Source organism: Paraphaeosphaeria sporulosa (genome assembly GCF_001642045.1).
Source record: "Paraphaeosphaeria sporulosa strain AP3s5-JAC2a unplaced genomic scaffold CC84scaffold_1, whole genome shotgun sequence".
Classification (NCBI taxonomy): Eukaryota; Fungi; Ascomycota; class Dothideomycetes; order Pleosporales; family Didymosphaeriaceae; genus Paraphaeosphaeria; species Paraphaeosphaeria sporulosa.
This window is the reverse complement of record NW_017253360.1, coordinates 368,460-391,830: the sequence shown is the minus strand read 5'-3', so window position 1 is coordinate 391,830 and position 23,371 is coordinate 368,460. Positions and strand designations below refer to the sequence as shown.

Below are 23,371 nucleotides of genomic sequence, written 5' to 3'. Positions count from 1 at the left end.
TTAGCTTGAGCACTTCGGGCTTTGCAGCTTCGTCTGCATGACTAAGATTGCTTGGTCATGGTGTTTGCGTTTTCCGAACTGCGTGAACGCTTCTGGTGGAGAGGTTCAGGGATTCACGGAAGAAACGGAAGAGAAAGGATGAATATAAACTAATTCTCACGTCTCGATCACATAGACAGTACTTCAGGCAGATCAAGATGGGCACGACACCGCCATCGGGATCGCACCCCAAGAGCGCCGGCAAGAAGGGAACCAAGGTCAGGAACAAGTCCGGAAAGAGGATCGGTTGATGAAGGCCCCGAGGAGATCGTTGAGTAGGACCTGTTGACTCGCGCTGGAATGCTGTCTCTAGGTGGTTTCGTAGCAAAGGGCGTGTAGCATCTTCAGTTGACTTGCGCATTCGAGGGCCTATCCTTAGGCTTGGGTTTAGAAAACAGAAGACTGAGTATTCAAAACCAAATTGTAGACAGTTAAACCATACATACCGCATTTTACATGGCCGAATAACGTTCTTGCTCCACGTCTGAATCCCATAGAGACCATTGGGGCCTTCCCAATGTTGAAACATGAAGCATAGGACCTGGGCCAACAATAGCCGAATGGCCGTGCAACGCCGGTTAGCTTGGTCTAATGCCTGAGTTCCAGATATCAGTCATCGAGCTCCGGCTTGCACGTACCTATGGTAGTTGAGATGGCACACAACAAGTAAGCTTGGCCAAGCACGCGATGCTCGTCACGTGAGCAGCGTTGCTCCTGGGCTACAGCAGCAGGCTCCAAGCGACACGAACGCCCTAGGAATAAGAAAAGCGTGTATGTGTATTCTTGGCACAACTACAGATCCGGGGACCGTCCGGAGAAGGGAAATCTGGGAACGACCTCAGACCCGCAGCTATTCATGTATGCGGGGGCGGACAAGGTCTAGGCGCTAAAGCGAAGGTAGCGGCGCATTCTGCCTGCTGGCTTTGCGACATCGACAACGCATTCCGAGCAAATAAGCCGCCCGCGCCCGAACGGCTCCCGGCACTGTAGCCCAAGGAGCCTTTTTCGGAGGAGCCAGTCTCTCGCCTGCTGAGCCGTATCGCGCGCGTCTGCTTGCGCCGAACCCGTGACGTCCTGCTCCGATCGGCACCACCGACCTCCCCTACCCACAGCCAAACAGAGGCCCAGCCCGAGGACGCGCAATTTGCACGACCCATCGGTATGTGCAGCCTCTGACCCTCTTACGTGCCCTCGCGCGGGCCTGGCGATGCGCGACGGTGCTGCTGCTGTTGCTCTGGCTTCGCTGTGCAGCCCCTGTCGGCGCCATCATGGCCCTGCCACGGCCCTCTGCGCTCCTGTACGCTAGCTAACCACCGTGCTTCACCTCAGCCACGAGTCGCGGGTTCCTCTGTCGCATCGCTCGCTGACCTGAAGGCTCGACATGCCCTCTACCTCTACCGACCCGCATCCCGACGCGTCTCCCGCACAGAATGGCCTGAATCCTGCCCAGCAGCCCGACGCGCCCGCTGCCGCCCATGGTAAAGACGCCGCCTCCGACGAGAACGCTGCCATTCGCGAAGGAAAATTGAAGGCCAAGGCGGTTCTCGCAGCACAGATGGACGCGACTGCCGCGGAGAAGCAAGAAGGCCGCGCTGAGATGGGCATGTCCGCCCACGACGAGGGCGCCAATGGCGCGTCGCCGAGTCGCAAACGGTCGCGCTCCGGCTCGCGCAAGCCATCGCATACGCCCACGCGCGAGGCCCCGATGAACGAACAAAAACAGAAGGCGTTGCTGGATCAGATGATCCAGCGTGACCTGAGAGGCGCGTCGTACGTGCTGGAGAAACGCGCACTCGGCAAGGTTGCCACAGACGAACTCAAAGATGAGATCAAGTACTACCAGGAAGTCCGCGCGCACAATGCCGCACTTGTCTTCGGCCCTGGGTACAGGGGCTACGGCAATGGCATCACCGAACTCCCTCCCGCGCAAGGGTTCGCCCTTAAATATCCCGCCCACTGCAAACCCCCGGCAAATCGTAGAGCAAGACGCTTGCCGCTGAAGAAAGACACTGTCGAGCTCCAATCAGATGTGGTCGAGGAACTGGTTCCCGTGCGCTTAGACATTGAGCTGGATAAGATTAAGCTTCGAGATACATTCACATGGAACTTGCACGACCGGTACACGACTTCAGAGCTGTTCGCCGAACACCTGGTTGAGGACTTCCGAGTGCCTCCCGAGATACGGGAGCCCGTAAAGCAGCAGGTGAACCGCGAGATCCAAGAGCAGATCCAGGACTACTATCCGCACGCCTTCTTCGACGATGACGCGCTCGACCCAACGCTACCGTACGCTGCCTACAAGAACGACGAAATGCGGATACTGATCAAGCTAAACATTGCGATTGGACAGCATACGCTTGTAGACCAATTCGAATGGGAAATCAATAACCCGCACAATTCTCCCGAGGAATTTGCGAGACAGACTGCAGCTGACCTCTCGTTATCTGGTGAATTTACCACTGCTATCGCACATTCGATACGAGAGCAGTGTCAAATGTTCACTAAGAGCCTGTATATCACTGGTCATCCATTCGACGGGCGACCGGTTGAAGATACGGATATCCGAGATAATTTCCTGCCTTCCCCGATCCCCTCAGTCTTCCGACCAATGCAGTCTGCCAAAGACTTCTCTCCATACCTCTACGAACTGAGCGAGGCCGAGCTCGAGAGGGCCGAGCTTTCTATCATGCGCGAGCAAAGGCGGCAAAAACGGTCAGTAAATCGACGTGGAGGACCAGCATTGCCGGACCTCAAGGACAGACAGCGCACTGTTCGCACCCTCATCGTTTCGTCCGTTCTTCCTGGAGCTGCCGAGACTATCGACGACAGCCACCTGTTCAAGGCTGTAAGAAAGGCCAGGGAACGTCGCCGTGGCATGGATGAGGATTCGGATGAGTCGGAAAGTGACGACTCCGCGCCGGAGTCTCCTGCGCCGTCCATGATGATGACCGGTGGAACGGCAAGAACTCGAGGCATGCGTGGAGCGGCCACAGCAGCTCAAGCGGCGATGCGCTCCGCCATGGGACGATCAATGACGCCCGAGATTTCTGCGCTGCAACAAAGCCAGCACGAGCTTAGAACAGCAAGGCAATTGAGATACGACGCTCGTGATGAGAGTGTGGTGTCCGAGCCTGCCAGACTGATCGTTAAGCTCAAAATCTCACCGGCAAAATTCAGGGAATATCTACGCAATCCGAAGGCTTACCTGCAAAAGCCTGTATCCACACCACTCATGGCACATACACCTACGCCTGCCCGCAGCACACCTGGCGCTATTTCCATGCCGCCCCCTCCGTCACCCGCGGTGCCACCTCGTAATACTCCTGCGCCGACGGCTTCATCAGTTGCGGTCTCCCCTCAGCCGCCCTCTACTCCCACACCAAACTCGCAGTCGCAGCCAAAGTGGAACTACCATCCTGACGGTCGAGCAGACGCGCCTTGGCCGCAGGCGCAGGGAGCTCCATCAGTAAGCTGAGGATTATGAATGCTAATATCAAAGACTGACCAACGCAGGCTCCTCCTCCATCATGGCTTCAAGAAGCCCTTAAAGAATTGAAGCAAAAGAACCCCGGCGATCGTTTCGAAGCGGCCATGCGATATACGATTATCGACCAGAACACCCTGCAAAGTGTCAAACCCGATTCGTTTGCGGCATCTGGCTCTCTGCCCCCAGGCCACAAGGCACAATATGTCCCTAGAATCCGTTGCTTGGACTGCCCTGGCAAGCTGTACAATTCTGGCCCCGAACAGACGGTCGGCAACTTTCAGACACATCTCAACAACAAGCAGCACAAGCAGAATGTGGAGAAGCGCAATGCAGCATAAGCGCAAACATAATCGTTGAAGCGTTGCGACCTAGTTCTGGATTGGAGCTTATACCTTGAGGCGTTTTTGTGTAAATCAAGATGATCCATCCGCGTTATTTGTACAAAAACGAAACTATTTACCATTCGGAAAGCGTGTTCATGCCGATCGATCGTCGTCTTGGGGCTGGTTGCAGTGTGCACTGGGGTTTTGAGACGAACGTGGTCTGAGGTCGACGATTTCATTTGCCGAGCGAGATCTGCGACCAGGTGCAGACAGAATTGGAAAGTCGATAGAGTGCCAATACTGTTTGAACCACATGTGGGCGTAACTCTACCGTTCTATGGTGGAAGATGGCCGGCACATTAGCATAGCGCCCATCTTTCCGCATTGCGTCAGCGGCAGGATGTCTACTCTAAATTTTTGATATCATTTATACTGAGGCTGTTGCTTTGCACTCCGTGAGTTCTGATACTCGCTTCTCTACTCGACGGTTACACTGTTGCGAGTCCTTCCAGACTGAGATCTCTCGAACCCTTGCCTGGTTATTTTCACGTGTCTCTTCCTCGCTTCAGCACGATACCTTACAGGATGTTTCCTTCGTTCTTAAAGGGCCTGCTCCTCGCAGGAGCATTCGTCTTGAGGGTTCAGGCAGACATTCCGATCCGCATAACATCGCACAACATACGATACGCGACTTCAAGCCCTTTCACCGGTGAGTGTGTTCATGGAACAAGGTCTAGCCGAGAGCATGTGTACGCCGAATGCTTGCAAAGCCATTTTATTTTTGATCAGGACTACTCCGCGACTCATTGAGGTTTGCTCCAACCTTGGGCTGACCGTAAAGTAGGAGAGAAGCCATGGACGGACCGCAAATTACTAGTAATCAACGAGCTCAAGTACAACACACTGTACAATGACGAGGCATTTGTGTGTCTGCAGGAGGTCCTCAATGCTCAATTGACAGATGTGATGGGTGATTTTGGATCCGACTGTAAGTGGACCGACTCTGCTGATGCTGCATACATCAATCGTCTACAATCGTATTGACCGGAAGCCTGCAGGGGACTATATCGGCGTGGGTAGAGATGATGGGAAGAAAGCAGGAGAGTACAGCCCAATCATCTTCCGGAAAGCAGTATGGAAGGTAGATACATGGAAGACGGTTTGGCTGAGCCAAACACCCGACAAGCCAGGCAGTAAGGGATGGGATGCGGCGTCGATCCGCATCGTCACGGTAGGCACATTTGTCCACCAAGCCTCAAAGCAGAAAGTCGTCGGCATGTGCACGCACCTTGATGATCAGGGCGCCACCTCGCGCACCGAGTCCGCGAAGCTCATCCTCAAGGTCGCCAACGAGACGACGCACAATGGCACCACTACCAAGCCTATCCCTATGTTCCTCGGCGGTGACCTCAATTCCGAGCCGTCTGGCTCGGCGTACCAGATCCTGAACGCAAAAGACTCAGCATTGCAAGCGGTCAAGGACGTGGCGCCGAGGAAGTATGGAAACCCAAAGACGACCTTCACGGGCTTCCAAGAGAGCGACGCGAAAACAGAGCTTGATCATGTGTTTGTGGATCGGAGAGCGGATGTTTGGGAGGCGACGGGGTTCGCGGTTCTACCAAACAAGTTTGACGATGGAGTGTACGCCTCTGATCACAGGGCTGTAGTCGGAGATGTGGTGTTGAAGGTGCAGACATAGTCTCAAGCACGTACGAGGCCAAATCGTGTTCCGGGTGGAGACTCTGCTGCAGAGTGCTTAGTGTGTACGCGATAGTCCAAGATAGATGCATTCACCCCAAGGCAGCCAGAAGCCCGACCAAGGCGGCTCGATACATGCCATCTGAGGTTGAAGCGGCTGAATGAAAACGGCCAGGCCGTCTCGTCACTACGTAATTGCTGCTAGTGGAGCGTTAAGCGATCGAGCCCCGCAAAGAGGGGCAGCACGACAAAACAAGCAGTGCACGCTCGAGGGCGACCGACACATTAAACCCACTACGCACTTGATCCACTGCACTCATTACCCGTCAAGATGGCCGACGAAACCGCTGTCGTCGGTAAGGCTCCCAAGTCTCTGCGGCAGCCCGTGCAATGCGCGTGGCGTTGCGGCGACGCCTGGCGCGGCTGCTCCGTCGACTTATGAGTCGTGTGCTAACTGTGTGCGCCTGCTAGATTACACGCTCGCGAACCCCGATACCTTGACCAAGTACAAGACGGCCGCGACCATCGCCGAGAAGGTCCTCAAGGAAGTCTCAGGTGCGTTCAACACGCGCACAGGCGCATCCCATGCGGTGGGCTGACCAGCTGCAGGATGGATCAAGGCCGACGCCAACATCGTCGAGCTCTGTGAGCGCGGCGACAAGCTTCTGGAGGAAGAGACGGCCAAGGTCTACAAGGGCAAGAAGATCGCCAAGGGCATTGGGCACTGCACCACCATCTCCCCGAGCTCCTACGTCACCCCGTACACGCCCCTGAAGTCCGATGCCGAGGAAGCCGCAGTTACCCTGAAGGAGGGCGAGGTCGTCAAGATCCAGCTCGGTGCTCAGATCGATGGCTTCCCTGCCATTGTCTGCGACTCTGTCCTGGTCGGCGCCTCTGACGAGGTCAGCGGCCGTGAAGCAGACCTCTTCTTGGCCACACACTACGCCAACGAGTTGCTCCTGAGGCTGATGGTTCCGCCTAGCCTTGTCCCCACCACTGGTACCGACGAGGAGCAGAAGAAGGCCGCCGCACGGAAGCCCTACACCCAATCCCAGATCACCAACCTGCTTGAGAAGGTCACTTCTGCTTACGAGTGCAACCTTGTCGAGAGCACCACTATTTGGCTGTTCGAGCACAACGAGATCGAAGCCAAGAAGAAGATCATTCTGGCCCCTGGCGAGGGTGTCAAGGGTGAGGGTCTTCCCGACGTGGGTGAGGTGTGGGGTGTGGAGATGGGGGTCAGCTTGGGCTCTGGCAAGGTCAAGACCGTCGACAACAACCGCACGACTCTCCACCGCCGCACTGATACGCGATATGCCCTGAAGCGCCCTACTTCACGTGCGCTATTATCCGAGGCTACCAAGAAATTCGGCACGTTCCCGTTCAGCTTGAGGCAGCTCGAAGACGAGAAGTCCGCCAAGGTCGGTGTCATCGAGTGCGTACGTGGTGGTGTACTTCGTCAGTACGAAGTAGTTGCCGACAAGAACAACGAGCCAGTTGCTAGGTTGTTTTCCACCATTGGTACGTCTACAGTCGCAGCTCGGAGCTGAACGAAAACTGACCGACCGAACAGCCATCACTAAGAACGGCCTCACGCGTCTCGCGCAGCCGCCCGCAGTTGATGTATCTAAGTACAAGACCGACAAGAAGATCACCGACGAGGAAGTCCTGAAGATCCTTGAGCAGCCCCTTGGCAAAGCGTCGTAAGTGAAAACTCTTTCTCCCATGAACTCGAACAAAATCTCCGTTCAAAGCAGCGACGAGAATCAGAGACAACTTGCGGGATCATCTGATCGCTGGATTACCTCAGGACAGGCAACTCGGTGCGGATTTGCGAATCTGACAGCGGCATCAACCCCGCTACAACCACTCTCCGTATCGCTTGTCCTGAGGTAGTGCGGATCATTTGATGTCTGAGCATAGTCTAACTCTTTCTCCTTGTCGTTATTGGAACACTCTCCAGCGACAGCCTATTTACACAGGAACGATGCTGATGAACAAATATAGGTCCAACAAGAACCGCAAGAAGAAGAAGAAGCCTGCCAAGAAGGCTGCCGCTGCCGGTGGTGCTGAAGAGGAGGAGAGCGACGACGAGTAAATGTGCGTTTCCACAAATTATCGGATGATCGAGGCCTATGGCCATTTGGGCCTGCCATTTTCCGATCCGATGCAACCCATGTCTCCAGCTGAGGAACTCCTACTCGTCGCATCTCCTGGCATACTTTGTAGCATAGAGTACCTATCATCGTTGCATCAAGGGTAACGCTTAGGCTTCCAGTTTGCGGTCAACCTTCGGGTTGCCATTGTGTTTGGTCACTCTGTGCGGCTTACAGGGGAGCCGGTAGGCAGCTGAAAGCTCAAATATTAAAAGCATTATGGCACACATTCTCCTTTCGTAAAACCGACACAGTGTATAGTGATGTCCATACTCCTCTGGGTGGACAGGCTTCCAACAACTGTTAGACGTATTGAATCTGTCTTGAATTTCTTGGTCACAGCGCTTACTTCAACACGTGCTTATGCGATAGACGGAGGAAGTCAGACGGAAGCATCTGTGACTCTTTGTCTACGTGGACAGTCGGAGGAGGAGAGGCACGGCCATGGGGGCGGCGAACTGCTCTCGCACACGCCTCCCGAGGCCGATTAGAGGAAGGGGAACGCTTGGTAGCTCACCCTCTCTTGAACAAGCCGGTGTCTGCAATATCAAGGTCGGACATTGGCAATACAAAGGAGTTTACAGTCTTCATCGAGCACGTGTTGCGGTTGCTATGTAGGAGCCCCTGAACGTCCTGCTGATGCATCCCACACTGCAAACATGGAAATGATGACCTGACGCAGACGATGACCGCTTGACGTTCTGGAAGCTGCGCGGTGAGCCGGCCTCGCATTTTGCTCTGTTGGTGAAATTGAACAGCTCAGGCGCAGCAGTATAAAGTGTCGCCGCCGCCCAAGTGAACCTTGACCTATCTCCGACACCCCACCCCGCTCATGATCGAAACTTTCTCAAACTCGATATCCCGCCTCCAGCAGCCAGCGGCAGCTATTTCCCGTGGTTTCCGCGGCTGCCAGCGACAATTTCCCGTGTCGTGTTGGTGAAGTAATCAGGACAGGGAGTCGGCGTATTTTGGCGAAAGCGCCTCCCGCAACCTCGAAGTTCCGGCCATCGTCTCTCTACCAGCAACCCAACCTCCTACGCGCGGCGCGACGCACGTAATCTTTCACGCGCTGTCTGCGGCCAAATTTTCCAGATAGCACGCGTGGTAACTATCTCCCGAGCCCCGGCCTCGTGCAGCGCGTCTAACCAGCTCGCAGTGGTCCACGTCGCCATGCCGTCCATCCGCAAGTCGAAATCGCGGACCAGCACGCCCATCGCCAGCCACTCGTCGCCCTACGACGCAGAACCCCGCAAGGCCAAGATGCAAAGCTCGCTCGACATGTGGGTTGAGCCCGCACCCCAAAATCCTGCACCCTCCTTCGAAGAGCACGGCTTCGCGCGCCACGGCGTCCTCGAAACCATGGCTGCCCTCGGCGTCCCTCCTACCTCCCGCGTCAAGCAGAGGGTCCGCAGCCTGGGCGATTCGCTTGCAAAGGGCCCCGTCCAGGGCAGGAAGGCCGCCGCTTTTGGTGACGAGGAGACGTCCACCCCGGAACTGACGCCCGCTCCTGAGATTGAGCGCGACATCTCCGAGCACCTGGACGACGACGACGACATACCAATGCCCCTTCCCGAGCTGGATGAGGACGAGGACGACGACTACATGCCCAAGCCGGGTCCCAAGAAGAAGCAGAAGACTTCGCACGGCACCAAGACGCCTGTCAGGGGTAAAGGCACCGCACAGAGCAAGCCCGCCAGCACTGCAAAATCACCGGCCAAGAACGGCATCAGCAAGACACCATCTGTGCCGCCCGCGCCTGCCGTGGGCAGCACTCCTACTCGCACCTTGGACGCAGCACTTATGCAGACCATCGAGATAGCCGTCAACGATGCCCACGCCCGTTCCATCAGGGACAACCGACCTAACGTTGGCATTGCGTTGAGGCGCATGTTCAACAGCGGCAAGTCCGACGTGACGCTAGCGCAGGCTTTGAACGGCATCATTCATCAGAAAGAGTCAGCTGAGGACTGGTCAAATTTCCGCGGCTTCATCAAGTCGGCCAAAAAGACCATCAAGCGCGAATGGAAGATCCAAAAAGCAGAAGAGGCGGCAAAGGCTGCGAAGACGCGCGCCTCGTCCGAGTTTGATGGCGCTGATGTGTCCTCGCCAGCTGCTGGAGGTGAAGGCCTACCCCACCCCACCAATCTCGAGGTCCAGCCTGCTATTGTTGCACCTCTCACAGAGTCGCCTTCACTGGACGCTACTCGATCCCCCGCAGATGTTTCTGACGGCAACGAGGTTGATGGACCAATACTCCACCCACTGAGCACAGCCCCCGCCTTCCCAGCAACCGAAGCATCGTCACCGCGCGCTCCTAGGATGGGATCCAAGTCGCCACGCAAACGCACTGCGAATGGTGTTCATGATCTGAGTATTGATGCAGATGTCGCCTCTACTGCTCCTACCCCCGCACCCAAATCGCCAGCCGGCAGTGACTCTGGGCTGTCGGAGGTTGACGAAGAAATCCTCCACACTGGACCTCCTCAACCTGCCGCTCACGTCAATGGCAACGGCACTGCAGCAACAAACAAAAAGTTGAAGACCCTCTCAGGACGCGGCGGCAAGAAGCAACAGGCTTCCCGAGCCAGCTCCGAAAAGCCGCCCACGAAACCGCATCGCAAGTTCAAGCAGAATGTACCGCGAACCGCAGAGCAGCTAGTTGAAGACGCAGAAGTCGAGAAGAGGCGTCAAGAGCTCGCTTACGACCAACAGAAGCGCTTTGGTGAACAACTTTCTGGCTATGCACAAGTGTCAGACATGCGCTTCGACGACGACGAGACTGCATCCATGACAGAGTCCATCGCTGCCATGGGCCCGCCTGGCGATATCAACAGGCCACGACGAGCAGGTCGACCATCTGCGCGCAACGGCATGTCTATTCAGACCAGCGGCATGAAGCGCGGACGTGAGAACTCAATTTTTTCGTCACCGCACCCAGACTCGGCCGCGACCAGCCGCCCATCTACGCCTGCAGCCGTCAGCCACATGCCGTCCAAGCGCACCAAGTTGAACAATGGTCAGGCTGGGCATCCTAACCAGGCAGCGAGAACGAAGAAATCGTAAGTACCATCCACTTTCGTGTCTCCACGCATCCCTGTCACATTGTGTTGGGGCGCTGGACGACGCCAGTACCCGTTTCATGCAGGGATGCGACCATCGACTGAGCAAGCTCAACGTGGTTTTTCGTGTTTGCATCGCGTTCGCACATTTCTGGATCAATAAAGCAAACTAACGTATTTTCGTGCTTAGGCCGGTCAAGAATCGCGATGGCCCTATTGCAGGAATCCCACATACTGGCGGTGGCGGTTCGAGACATTCGGGGCCTGATGACAATGACCCAGTAAGTGCAACTCAAATTCCCGCTCCACCCAACCACACCATCTTCCTTCCACCACAAAACCCGCCGTCACCAACCACCACCACATTACCCATGATCTTCACTGCAGGCATAACGCCTTTCAAATATCCATATTCGCCTCCGAGTTCAACCTTATCACCTCCTCTAACGCCTTGCCAGGACTCGCCACCATCCGAGAGTGATGACCTTTGTTCAGCCTGCAGAGGTGCTGGTGAATTCGTCTGCTGCGACACTTGCCCACGTGTGTTCCATTTCTTGTGTTGCGATCCGCCGCGTCTCGATGCTCCCAGAGGATCTTTCTTCTGTCATGTCTGCGCGAAACCTGCCGAGGATCTTCCCATAGAAACGCCATTACGACCGCTTTTCCAGGCACTTGAACACATCAACACGCGTGCGTTCACGCTACCAGCAGACATCCAGAACCACTTCGAGAATGTTGCTGCGCGTCCTGATGGCTCTTACCACGAAGACGTGAAGAAGTTCCCTCTGTAAGTGCGACGCGTCCTCGCTTGCTGGCGTCATCACTGACCGTGTCGCAGCTCTAAGAACAGCGGCTATGGCTACCAGAGGCCTGATTACACAAAGGTTCTTGAAGGCGATAAGCCTATCTTATGTTCATCATGCGGGTTGACTTCTGGCAACAAACGCCAGATGCTGAAGTGCGACTATTGTGCGGCATACTGGCATTTGGACTGCCTGGATCCTCCCATGGCAAATCCACCCCACATCAACCTTGAATCCTCGCACCGTGACGCGTGGCGATGCCCGCGTCACATCGAGCACGATTTCCGCAGCGGCAATGTTACACAGAACGACATCAATGGTGCACAGGATGCTGTCATGGTCGACGCGCCAAATTCCAGGCTTGGCCGGAAGGTGCGCAAGCCTCGGCACCCCCAGGTCATCGAGCCTGCTTTCTCACGTGGTATTCGCAACAACGGCCTGATAGAGATCCTGAATGATCCGGACGACGATACTGATGGCGAAGGCAATTATGTCTTTGGCGGTGAAGAGAAGGACAGCAGCTCCAGTGTCTACCGTGTGCCGGAGAAGGGTCTCATCCTTGATTTCATCGACAAGGTCAAGACGTAAGTACACTCATTTGTTACAGTTCATTTCCGCAGCACTAATTTGTCTCGCAGAAGTCGTCTCAACAAGGCAGCGAAGCTTGCGCAGAGCCGTGTGCAGAGCAAGGCATCAATGCAGAATTTTGCCGCTCGCCCGATCCAGCAACAACAAGCTGCTCTCAACCTTGCGAAACTGGCCAACAAAGAAACAGAGATTGGGCTCAACGAGAGCAACGTCGATGCGCTTATTCTCAGTCTTACCGTAAGCTTCCTCTCTTTCTGACTCTGGATGTTTGATCGGCGCTAACCCACTGAAACAGGCCGAAGCACCGAAGGCTGTCGTCACTGCCATCGACACTGCTCCCCCGCCCCCTGTGTCCAACGAGGAACGCGAAATGCTCTTAAAGTTACAGGACCTGATCAAGGCTCGCCTTGGTGGTGCCACAGCTTGATAGTCGCCGGTCAAACGACATTCGCGTTCGGCTCGAGTATCATGGACGATATCTTGAGTGAGCCTCTACGAGGCCATTACGCACTCTTGACACATCGCTCTCATCATTTCATTGAGATCACTTCCTGCCTCTCATCACGGCCTCGGATGCCGCACGACCCTAACACCCCTATATCTTCCGCCTTCCTACCAATTTCCTCCCGCGCTCTAAGCGAAATCCTCGCCACTAGCGCACCTCCCCCAGCCACCTTCGGTCTGGAAATGTGTTTCTAAAAAGCTTGCTCTTGTATACGGCCGATTCTCGATCCAATTTCGGCGCTTGCGCACTCGGCGCTTTTCTTTCCCCTTGTGTTCTATCGAAATCGGACTGCTTCGACGGTTCGGTTCTGCGCGATGAGCGCTTGTAACCCTGCTTCCCTATTATCCCCGGACTTCGGAGTCATCCTAAGATAGGATTTCGTACAGAGGCTCTCTTTTTTTGGGCCCAGAGAGCCTTTTCTCGGAGTCGTCTCTGCACATCACTGCATAGCGTGGAGTTTTTCCCAGCATTATGGAAACATGCTTATTCGTGGCTTCCGGCGTGGAGCTTTTTAGCCTGGCGTTATCTCATGTCCACTACGAGACCCCTCCATACTTGAGCGAGGGCTCTCCACAGTACAGCTGGTCAAATTGGTTATTTGTGTTTTTGTTGGGTTACGGTCCGCGGGTTGTGGCTAGTAGAAGGCCAGACTCCAAGGATCATAGTCAAGGGCAAGGGGGGTTTGGTTTGCATATCAGACAGCTTTGTGGAGATGTAGGCTATGAATCAGAGTGGATTTGAGTCGATCAAGTGCGACTTTGCGCTACGCAAGTGATGATGTAAGAGTGCGAGTCGTCTCCTCGGAATGCTTTATCCAATGCTTGACAGTGGACATTTTACCGGAGATAGACTGTCCACTGTCCAAAATTCTACATACTGCGAAGCCCGACAGGCCATTTCGAAAGTTTGTGCTGCAATCTGCGCATGATTTCTGGCATACGATATCGACCGACCCCGAGGTGCACTTACCCATGGACGCACAAGCGAACAGGACCAATCGTAAGATCGCAGCGCTTGACTGAGTTCATACATACATAGCCTCGTCACGCGACCGGTCAACACACCACCGAATTGACTTACATGATCAAACAGCCCAGGCAGAAAAGCAATAAATGTTCGTTGACCGGACCCACCGCCACGCCCCTGGACTGCCAGCGTCAAAAGGACGTGGCCTGACACGTATCACGCACGTTGTCCCAAACAAGCAAGGGGCGCCATGCCGCATGCGGCCGAACCGCGGCGGGCGCTTGGTGCTGATGCATGCTGATGCTACAGACGTGATTTGTGTACAACGGCACAAAAGACGTGATACGACGAGCGGAGTGGTGCAGAAGGGGGGTAGAGTCAAGGCTGCGGTGGGAGGACTGGAAGACGGCGGACTGCGCGGACGGCGGGAGACACGGTGTTTCAGGGTGTGATTGGATTGGATTCTGGCGGCGTGGCCATGAAGCTGCCTCGTGCGACACCTCGTGGACTAGGCTAGGAGACGTGACAAGTGCTATCTTACGTGGAGCTATGCCGCTGTTTCTATGGGATGAAAAGGTCTTGCTTGGGCTGGGCAAGGAAAAGAAAGGGAGAAGCGTAGATGATACGCTGTCTACGGCTTGCAGCGACCGAAGTAGCGGGGATATAGGCAAGTATCGCGGACGGTGTGCTGCTTGCAGAGCCATGCAAGGAAGCGCTCGAGACCGAGACCGTAGCCGCCATGGGGAGAGCTGCCGTACCTACAATCGTGTTAGCGACTGTCAGACTTGATGCACAAGAGAGCCGTGACTTACTTTCGTTGATCCGTGTACCAGTAGTAGCTGGAAGGATCGATGCCCTCCCTCTTGAACGCAGCCATCAACTCCTCGTGCTGGTCAATTCTCATGCTGCCGCCCACAATTTCACCGACGCCAGGCATCAAGCAGTCAACACTCTCCGTCACCCGCGGGTCTTCCTTGTCCTTGAGCATGTAGAAGGCCTTGATCTCGGTAGGGAAATGCGTGAGGAAGATTGGCCGGTTGATGATGTCAGTCATCTTGCGCTCAGCAGCTTCGGCAATGTCATCTCCGAACTTGTGGGGCTCGCCATCCTCGTTCTCAATGTTGTGCTCAACGAGCCAGTCGATGGCTTCAGAGTACTTCATGCGCTTGAACGGTCGCTCGGGCATCTGGAACTCGGGGTTGAGATCCTTGACGTACTGCTTGATCGTAGGGTCCTCGAGGGCGACCTCAAGGACACGGCACATGAGGGTCTCCAGATGGTCGAGCAGGTCGTCGAAGTGGACAAAGTCAAGCTCAGCCTCGACGTGAGTGTATTCTGCCAGATGCCGTCGGGTCAGGGACTTCTCAGCACGGAAAGATTTCTCGATGCAGTAGACGTCACCCATTGACGGTAGGCAGGTCTCGAGGTAGAGTTGTGACGATTGGGTCAAGAAGGCTTCTTCGTTATAGTACGGGAGGCCGAACAGAGTGGCACCACCTTCGACCATGGTTTGCACGAGTGCTGGAGGGCTCACTTTGCGGCTGAAGTGTTGTCAGTGCCTGTGTTCATGTTTAAGGGGGCGCAAGACGTACAATCGGAGCTCCTTGTATGCAACGTGGAAAGCCCACTCTACAGCATCTCGCACAATCAAGACCTTTGACGCCGTCTCGCCACGAAGCGTAAGATGCCTAAGGTCGAGCAATGTTGCGTGCTCGGTGTCCTTGGAGACACGGTTGGTGATGGCGTCGTCACCACCAGCTGCCTGCCAACCAGGGTGAATCTTGTAGTAGTCCGCATGTAGCTCTCGTCCGTTGGGCGCGTGGGCTCCTTCTGGGACCTCCCTGAGCTCGCCGAGGATTTCCATGCTCGTCTCACGGGTCAGTGTGAGGGCGTCGTATGTCTTCGCAAGCTGGCCCTGGAGAATGACCTGCATGAAGCCATAGCCATCCCTCAACGTGATGAACATGTTCTCCTTCTGCCTCCGCTCGCGATGCACCCTTCCGAATATGCGCACCCTCGTCCCCTTCTTCTCCTTTCCATCGCCCAGCGTGACCTTCTGCGGGTCTGTCTCGTCGAGCTTGATCCTAAGGGGTGCAGGCAGGCTCTTGTCCTCCTCAAGTGTGATCTTCTTTGCCTCGTCGAGGACCTTGGTGCGATCTGCCAGAAGCTTTGCCTGCTGTGCTTCCAGCTCCCCCGCCTTCTCTGCCTTCTTCTTTTGCGCCTTTGCGAAGTTGACGGCCTTCTTCATGGCGGCTTTGGCGGCGGGCTTCCATTCTAGACGCGCCGAAGCGTCCGAGCCTTCGGGCACCTCGCCGGTGACGCTCTTGCGCGTGAGGAACTTGTGGGACTCGCCGTGGGTGAGGACGCCGAAACCGAGCGACTTGAAGGGGGTACTCTCAGCGCCGGCCGTGTCGATGTCCTGGCCGACGTCTTCGTCGATGTAGTATGTGGATTCCGCCATGGCGACTGCAATTGGCGCGGGGGGGTTGCTGCGCGGAAAAGTAGAAGTGTAGTCGCTGTTGTGTGTTCTTTGAAATTGTGGAAAGGTAGCGCGGGGCTGTCCAATTATGCCCCGCGACGAGTGACTCAGCGGGCTATTTGAGACTCTGACTGTTTGCGATAAGCCTCAAAACACTCACTATCTGTGACTCTTGCTCTGTACTACACATATTGCGAAGATCAGATTATTGCAGAACTGCGATTATGCTTCGTGGTTGTCTGGTCGCGTGTCGGCTGCACATATGGCCTGACATCCAATCATAGTTGTGGCGTTGTCTGTGGCGCACGGTGACCTTGTTATCCATCCGTTCTCCGAAATCCATACGGAGCAACGTGGGATCATGGGCACGCTTGTCGAGATGTGCTAGATGTTTGTAAGGGGTTTGTGGCAGCTACAAAGTGGTTAGACGCCGTTCGCCGTTTACAAATTGCATCATTGCTAGGTCCAATTCCGCGCTTACAAACGACTGCCACATGCTTCTCTTCGTGCATCGTATATATATCAAACACCAGTTGAGAAGAAGCTGCATCGGGTTTTCAGTGACCTATTTTCAGCCCTCGTTTCCCAAGCGCCATGTCAGAACCTTGGAATTATACTTATACCTCGCCTTTGGAAGGTTATCGAGGCCTCGAGTCGCTGCCAAAGTAAGCATCCCGCCTGTGAAGACCATGGATATATCGTTGCTGCAAGATAAGATCGGATGTATGATTAATTTTGACCCACGAACAGTGAAAAGGCGGCAGACGGCAAGTCCTTTGTCAACCCGCCGGCAGAGAAGAGAAGCGAAGCCTACACCAGGTTTATAGCACCCATTACAAACGACATACGCGGAGGCTTTGAGTACGTTCAGGATCAGCTCTCGTCATGACATTTCCTAAATACCGTATAGCATCCACATATACTTTCTGCAGACAGACGCCGCAGAAACGAAGTTCGCAAACGAGCTGTGGGAGCGGATACGACGCGAATGTGAGCGTAGTCATTTTTACGTCTTGAAAAGCATATATTTGATACATTCTTAGTTCCCGAATTGCGCATCTACCGAGTATGGAATATGCCAATTGGTCCGCACCCTCTGGCTATGTTCGAGGTCAATCTGTTCACGCCTGGTACGCTGTTTCACGCATGCCCCGAGACGACATACTGATTGTGAACAGAGCAATTTGGTGCTTTCGTCCCATGGCTCGTGATCAACAGAGGTCCACTCTCGGCACTTATACACCCTAATACTGGTGATGAGTTACGAGATCACACACAGAGAGCAACCTGGATGGGCCAGCCCCTGCCATTGTATGTAGGGGGAATGAAGAAGAAACAGAGTTGAGGGGTTTGGATGTTCTGTGTGTTCTTAGTGTGAATCTTAGGCCTTAGCCTTGCTATTATACTCTCGCGTGGTATCCCGTGTTGGTAGATCATCTGCCGTTGCCTTGGTCCTGCACGAAGCCACGGCTTCTGTGCTTCCTAAACCTACGTCTGGGGCCCAGGAGAATTGCATCTGGCGGTGCTGCTCGACAGACGAAGACCCCCTCTTCCCCGCTTAGACTCAGTCGTCTCCTTCACACTGAAAAGTAATGCGCGTGCTCCTGGGACCATTTCAACCTTTCGTTTCCGCCGCGCCCTTCCTTTTCTTCTTTTTGTCTTTCTTCCCGCGCCTATCCCTCTTCTTCAGTCCACTCATGCCGGCCTTGCAGGCCTCTACATATTGTACGAAAAACGCGTCCAGCTTCTCCGGCTGCACCACGGTTGATATAACGATCTTGTCGATAGCCTTCCTGTCCGTTCCGTTGGACTTCCCGTGCAGCTTCGAAGATTTGTTGTTGTGTGCTCGGACCAGTATGGGAAGAGGGTTCTTGGGGTGCGTGTCCCAGAGAGGGTCGTCGGCGACTTTCGTAGGCGTCTGGGGCTGGCTTTCGGTGTCGAAGGTTAAGCGCTTCTGTGAAAGGTAGACGCTGCCGTGTCCTTTGTTACGATTATACTCGAACAGGTTGTTCAGCTGAGCGAAGAACTGTATGCGCGATCAGCGGGGCGCTTGTCGAGAGGGTGCAGCGCCTGTACCTCGTCGTTGGTCAAATGCTCTCTGCCCATGGTGAGGTAGAGTCGCGGCTGCAGAACCGGCGTCACGGGCGGACAAGGGATGTCTGTCTAGGTCGATGCACGTCCGATGGTACCCGAGTGCCCACGTGTGCGCGGATATCTGGGGTCCTTGACGCGAGCTCTGGCCGTGGTGAATTGGAGGTCCGCGTGGGGTTGGCTTGGTGTGTGCGCGAAGCGGGGCGTGTTAAGTCCGAGATCGTAACTTTGGATTTCTGCTTTTCTGCTGCGCAACGTTCAATCAGCACAATGCGCCAGCGAGAACACACCGGCCCCCAGCTTCCCAAGGAGCTGCGCGACCAGTTCGGCGGAGGTAACAGACCCAGAGGCTCCTTCTGCCATCATTCTGTTGGGCGTGCATGCTGACTTTGTACAGGTGCTCCCACCCGAAAGCGCGGTGGCCATGTGTACAACGGCCCTGTGAACCGAAAGGACCGCAGGAAAGCAGAGCGCGATGCAAAAAAGTCACACAAGCAACAGAAGCCGAATCGCTCCAGTTCTCACAATGCGCTTGCGCGGGCTCGAGTGCAACGCGAGGCGGAGCCCCAGGACGAAGAGGAGGAGGATGCTGTGGACTGGAGCGACGAGGACGAGCCAGCACAATCTCCAGCGCGAACTACCCAAGCGCCAGCCAAGGGCATCTTGAAGAAGTCCCAGGCCGCTCCAATCCTCGTTGCTGAAGCGTCACCACCACCTGCTGCCAAAGTCCCTCGAATCGTGAAGGACAGGCTCGCACAAGATGACGCAGAAATCGCAGCTTTGGAGAAGAAGCTGGGATTGAAGAAGCGAAAAAAGAAATCAAAGGGTGGTGATGATGATGATGCTTTGGACGACATCTTTGGCGATCTGGGAGACTTCGGCAGCGACGCGGACGACCTTAGACTCAATCCGACGAAACGAAAAAGACATCAGGACGAGGAGTGGTTGGCGATCAAGCGGCGAAAAGCGCTTGGTGGATCAGTGGAAACCGCGCAAGACGAAGAATCGGATCTGGACGGCCTGGACTCAGATGCAGTAGACTCTGAGGGAGAATCGGCTATTGCGGAAGACGAGGAAGGACCAGAAGATGTCGACGACTCAGAAGATGATGCAGCGGATAGGAACGGGTCAGACTTTGGTGACTTAGATTCGGAGGAAGAAGAAGAAGAAGAAGAAGTGGAGCCGCCGCCCCGCGTACGCGAGAACCCATATGTTGCGCCTGTACCAGCGGGTGCTGTCCCTGCCAAATACATACCCCCAGCTCTACGAGCACCACCTTCTTCAGATTCCGAAGCGCTTGCTCGACTGCGCAGGCAAACTCAAGGTCTTTTCAACAGACTCTCTGACGCCAACATGATGTCTATCGTGAAGGACATCGAAAAGCTTTACCAGAACAACCCTCGCGGCTATGTCACCACTACTCTCATAGATCTTTTGATCGGCATGCTGGCAGACCCTACAATGTTGATCGACACATTTCTCATCCTACATGCGGGGTTTATAGCGGCAATCTACAAGATCGTCGGCCCAGATTTTGGTGCACAGATGCTGGAGCGTATAGTACTTGAGTTTGACAGACACTATCAGCCCAACAAGGACGGCATTGGAAAGCACACTACCAATCTCACGTCTGTTTTGGCTGAGCTATATTGTTTTCAGGTGGTGGGGTGCAAGCTAATCTTCGACTACATCAAGCTCTTTCTCGATGAGCTTTCCGAAATCAACACAGAGCTGCTCCTTCGGATAGTCCGGGTTTCAGGCTCACAGCTCCGACAAGACGACCCTTCTTCGCTCAAGGACATTGTTATACTACTCCAGAAGTCGGTCGCTAGGGTGGGCGAGAAGAACTTACCTGTACGAACCAAGTTCATGATAGAAACCATCAACGACCTCAAAAATAATCGCATGAAGACGGGTGTAGCGGCATCGGCCGTCGTGCGTGAACATACTATCAGCATGAAAAAGCAGCTGGGAACGCTGAACACAAGAAATCTAAAAGGCAGTGAACCCTTGCGAATAGGCCTAGCTGACATCAGGGATACCGACAAGAAGGGCAAGTGGTGGCTCGTGGGTGCAAGCTGGCGGAGCAATATGGCCGGAGAACCGCAAGAAAAGATGAACGACAAGGAGGACGAGGAGGAGCATGTTGAGGTTGCGGACACCGGGGATGATGGCGAAATTGATCTCCTACAGCTTGCTAAAGAGCAGCGTATGAATACGGACGTTCGTCGAGCCATCTTCGTTACAGTCATGTCGTCTAGCGACTACAAGGATGCGCACATCCGCCTGCTGAAGCTCAGGTTGAAGAAAGCAGAGGAAGTAGAGATACCTCGAGTTATCCTGCATTGCGCAGGCTGCGAAGATTTGTACAACCCCTACTACACCGCCCTGGCGCGAAAGTTTTGCACCGACCACAAATCGAGGAAGACATTCCAATTCGCGCTCTGGGATATATTCAGGAAACTGGGAGAGAAGAAGCACGACGACGATGCATCGGACGACGAAGACGACTTAGAGAGCGATATGTCCCTACGCCGCGTCGTCACGCTCGGCAAGCTCTACGGCACGCTGATAGCCAATGGCGACCTATCTATCGTCGGCCTGAAGACGCTCAACTTTCCGTATCTGAAGCCGAAGACGAAAACGATGGTTGAGGTGATGCTCGTGACCATCATAGTGGAATCGCAAAAGAGCCACAAGGATAAGCGTAGCGAGAAAGCGCTGCTGAACGTATTCATCAATTTGGACGCGGTTCCAGAGATGATCACCGGTGTGCAATATTTCGTGAAGAAGGTTGTCAGCAAGACGGAGATCACGGCGAATAGCAAGGAGAAAGACACGGTGAAGTGGGCTTGCAAAGTCATCATGGGTCTGCTGGAGCGCTTGATGGCGTCGACCACGCTGGATGAGGATTAATAGACGGTGCGGAAGTCTTTGTAATATGACTGGTCTTGTATAGTGCCCTGGAGGAACTCAACGCAGTGTGTCATGACATGTTGAAGAAGCCATCGTGAAGAGGATGCCAAGTTACAGCTATTGTTTATCATGGACCATTGCAGCTTGGTTGAGGAAAAGCGCATTCTCTAGCATTTGTCCCCGCATCGGGCTCAAGTAATCGCCGACGGCCACGGTGGGCTAAACACTAGATGTATCGAGTGAAGCCGTGGTCTGCGGAGCGTCCAGTTCCATATAGCCAGGAGTTTGGTGATTGCATCCACAAGACACTGACTACGATCACTCTCAATATTGCACGACGCGGGATATATGCCCACATTCACGATCTATGGTTCTCCAGGGTTTTACCCGTATTATCTGGGCACGCAGGTACACACCTGCCACACATCACGAAAGGACTAGCGTTTGAGCTAGTCCCGAAACAAGAGCTGCACGCGTGCATCCTCATTGGTGCAGCGTCTCCGGACCAACGAAGCGAGCGTCATAGGCCGCCCCAGCCTCTCCAAGGCATCCGCCAGACTTGCGCCTCCTTCAAGCTTCCAAACTCCACACTTCTCCATCACAACACAGCTTCATCAAGGAGCACTCTATTCGTTCACAGTCGTCACTGCATCTGCTGAGGCGCCTGCCTACCCGTCATCGTTATGAAGACGTCCATTCTCCTCGCTGCGGGCTCGCTGATGGGCGCCGCAAGCGCTGGTGTGCACAAGATGAAGCTCAAGAAGGTGCCTCTGTCAGAGCAGCTTGTAAGTCATCGCCGCATTTGCCAAAACCAGCTTGCACGTTGCAGAGCTGGACCAGGCGCACTTTGAAGTGCCCGCGCTAACCGTCGTAGCAACACGCCAGCTTCCAAGAGCAGGCGAAGGCTCTCGGACAGAAGTACATGGGCATTAAGACCGAGTCGCACATGGAGCAGGTCTTCAAGGCTCCATACGTTGCCGATGGAACGCACCCGGTGCCCATCACTAACTTCCTGAATGCGCAGTGTATGTTCCCTCGTAGCCTATTGCCACCCGTAAGACGAGCAGCTACTGACAGCACGCAGACTTCTCCGAGGTTTCTCTCGGTACACCTCCTCAGGACTTCAAAGTCATCCTCGACACCGGAAGCTCCAACCTTTGGGTTCCCTCGTCAGAGTGCAGCTCGATCGCTTGCTATCTGCACACCAAGTATGACTCGTCGGCCTCGTCAACCTACAAGAAGAACGGCTCTTCGTTCGAGATCCGATACGGATCAGGCTCGCTCAGCGGGTTCGTGTCCCAGGACACTTTCCAGATCGGCGACTTGAAGGTCAAGAACCAGGATTTTGCTGAAGCCACTTCCGAGCCCGGCCTCGCTTTTGCCTTCGGCCGGTTCGATGGCATTCTCGGCTTGGGATACGATACCATCAGTGTCAACAAGATCGTCCCGCCTTTCTACAACATGCTGGACCAGGGCCTGCTGGACGAGCCCGTCTTCGCTTTCTACCTTGGAGACGCCAACGGTGGCGCTGATTCCGAGGCCATCTTCGGTGGCGTGAACGAGGACCACTACACTGGCAAGCTCACCAAGCTCCCCTTGAGGCGCAAGGCCTACTGGGAGGTCGACCTTGATGCGATCACTTTCGGTGATGAGACCGCCGAGATGGACAACACTGGTGTCATTCTTGACACCGGTACCTCGCTCATCGCTCTACCTTCCACCATCGCTGAGCTCCTGAACAAGGAGATTGGCGCGAAGAAGGGATTCAACGGACAGTACACCGTTGAATGCGACAAGGTTGACAGTCTGCCCGACCTCACCTTTACGCTCACTGGCCACAACTTCACTATCGGCGCTCACGACTATGTTCTCGAGGTTCAAGGTTCTTGCATCTCTGCGTTCATGGGAATGGACTTCCCTGAGCCCGTTGGTCCTCTTGCTATTCTCGGTGACGCCTTCCTCAGGAGGTGGTACTCTGTCTACGACCTTGGCAACAGCGCTGTTGGTCTTGCTAAGGCTAAGTAAGGTGTTTCATTCTTGGGATAAATTGTAAGGACATGTTGGAATACAGACGGTGGAGATGGAAGGACCCGGTTGTAAATGGTAGCCCCAGGTTGGGGTTGTGGTATCATAATGAGCGCTATTGATCCGCTTTGTGGATGGTGCTGCCACGTTCATGTACAGATATCCCGAATGAAATCCGACTTGAACAGATAAACTTGGAGAGGATTTTGAGATGTGGGATGTGAGGTACAAAATAC

The 23,371-nt window shown here is 54.7% G+C and overlaps 10 protein-coding genes across 10 annotated transcripts; 7 read left to right on the top strand and 3 right to left on the bottom strand.

Annotated features, from left to right (window-relative positions):
• Nucleotides 1–3: 3 nt before the first annotated feature.
• CC84DRAFT_6991 (uncharacterized protein) lies at nucleotides 4–952 on the bottom strand. The gene has a single exon (XM_018187096.1). The coding sequence runs from the start codon at nucleotides 566–568 to the stop codon at nucleotides 56–58; it is 513 nt and encodes a 170-aa protein (XP_018041628.1). The 5' UTR covers nucleotides 569–952; the 3' UTR covers nucleotides 4–55.
• A 468-nt stretch (nucleotides 953–1,420) lies between these two features.
• CC84DRAFT_1210938 (SNF5-domain-containing protein) lies at nucleotides 1,421–3,864 on the top strand (the record flags this gene model as incomplete). Its single annotated transcript, XM_018182334.1, has 2 exons — nucleotides 1,421–3,505; nucleotides 3,553–3,864. 2 exons carry the CDS (start codon nucleotides 1,421–1,423, stop codon nucleotides 3,862–3,864), a joined length of 2,397 nt encoding a protein of 798 aa, XP_018041627.1.
• A 570-nt stretch (nucleotides 3,865–4,434) lies between these two features.
• CC84DRAFT_1170196 (uncharacterized protein) lies at nucleotides 4,435–5,548 on the top strand (the record flags this gene model as incomplete). Its single annotated transcript, XM_018179842.1, has 3 exons — nucleotides 4,435–4,558; nucleotides 4,694–4,837; nucleotides 4,908–5,548. The coding sequence occupies 3 exons, from the start codon at nucleotides 4,435–4,437 to the stop codon at nucleotides 5,546–5,548; spliced, it is 909 nt and encodes a 302-aa protein (XP_018041626.1).
• A 263-nt stretch (nucleotides 5,549–5,811) lies between these two features.
• Nucleotides 5,812–7,964, top strand: CC84DRAFT_1158828 (Creatinase/aminopeptidase). Its single transcript, XM_018177077.1, has 5 exons — nucleotides 5,812–5,903; nucleotides 6,019–6,102; nucleotides 6,157–7,068; nucleotides 7,121–7,250; nucleotides 7,555–7,964. Exons 1-5 carry the CDS (start codon nucleotides 5,879–5,881, stop codon nucleotides 7,643–7,645), a joined length of 1,242 nt encoding a protein of 413 aa, XP_018041625.1. The 5' UTR covers nucleotides 5,812–5,878; the 3' UTR covers nucleotides 7,646–7,964.
• Nucleotides 7,965–8,873: 909 nt separating this feature from the next.
• Nucleotides 8,874–12,580, top strand: CC84DRAFT_1170194 (uncharacterized protein; the record flags this gene model as incomplete). Its single annotated transcript, XM_018179841.1, has 6 exons — nucleotides 8,874–10,762; nucleotides 10,953–11,043; nucleotides 11,221–11,549; nucleotides 11,601–12,149; nucleotides 12,204–12,390; nucleotides 12,449–12,580. The coding sequence occupies 6 exons, from the start codon at nucleotides 8,874–8,876 to the stop codon at nucleotides 12,578–12,580; spliced, it is 3,177 nt and encodes a 1,058-aa protein (XP_018041624.1).
• Nucleotides 12,581–14,165: 1,585 nt separating this feature from the next.
• CC84DRAFT_6906 (asparaginyl-tRNA synthetase) lies at nucleotides 14,166–16,466 on the bottom strand. Its single transcript, XM_018187091.1, has 3 exons — nucleotides 15,217–16,466; nucleotides 14,437–15,165; nucleotides 14,166–14,382 (listed from the first exon to the last, which is right to left on the bottom strand). Exons 1-3 carry the CDS (start codon nucleotides 16,083–16,085, stop codon nucleotides 14,256–14,258), a joined length of 1,725 nt encoding a protein of 574 aa, XP_018041623.1. The 5' UTR covers nucleotides 16,086–16,466; the 3' UTR covers nucleotides 14,166–14,255.
• On the top strand, nucleotides 16,457–17,518 carry CC84DRAFT_1106596 (uncharacterized protein). Its single transcript, XM_018175148.1, has 5 exons — nucleotides 16,457–16,768; nucleotides 16,854–16,964; nucleotides 17,014–17,093; nucleotides 17,147–17,233; nucleotides 17,282–17,518. The coding sequence occupies exons 1-5, from the start codon at nucleotides 16,698–16,700 to the stop codon at nucleotides 17,446–17,448; spliced, it is 516 nt and encodes a 171-aa protein (XP_018041622.1). The 5' UTR covers nucleotides 16,457–16,697; the 3' UTR covers nucleotides 17,449–17,518.
• Nucleotides 17,519–17,718: 200 nt separating this feature from the next.
• Nucleotides 17,719–18,209, bottom strand: CC84DRAFT_1078518 (signal recognition particle, SRP9/SRP14 subunit; the record flags this gene model as incomplete). Its single annotated transcript, XM_018173803.1, has 2 exons — nucleotides 17,719–18,129; nucleotides 18,180–18,209. The coding sequence occupies 2 exons, from the start codon at nucleotides 18,207–18,209 to the stop codon at nucleotides 17,719–17,721; spliced, it is 441 nt and encodes a 146-aa protein (XP_018041621.1).
• Nucleotides 18,210–18,464: 255 nt separating this feature from the next.
• Nucleotides 18,465–21,110, top strand: CC84DRAFT_1210931 (uncharacterized protein; the record flags this gene model as incomplete). Its single annotated transcript, XM_018182333.1, has 2 exons — nucleotides 18,465–18,528; nucleotides 18,592–21,110. The coding sequence occupies 2 exons, from the start codon at nucleotides 18,465–18,467 to the stop codon at nucleotides 21,108–21,110; spliced, it is 2,583 nt and encodes an 860-aa protein (XP_018041620.1).
• A 749-nt stretch (nucleotides 21,111–21,859) lies between these two features.
• Nucleotides 21,860–23,135, top strand: CC84DRAFT_1210930 (aspartyl proteinase; the record flags this gene model as incomplete). The annotated part of the gene is made up of 3 exons (XM_018182332.1): nucleotides 21,860–21,895; nucleotides 21,985–22,135; nucleotides 22,195–23,135. 3 exons carry the CDS (start codon nucleotides 21,860–21,862, stop codon nucleotides 23,133–23,135), a joined length of 1,128 nt encoding a protein of 375 aa, XP_018041619.1.
• Nucleotides 23,136–23,371: the final 236 nt, after the last annotated feature.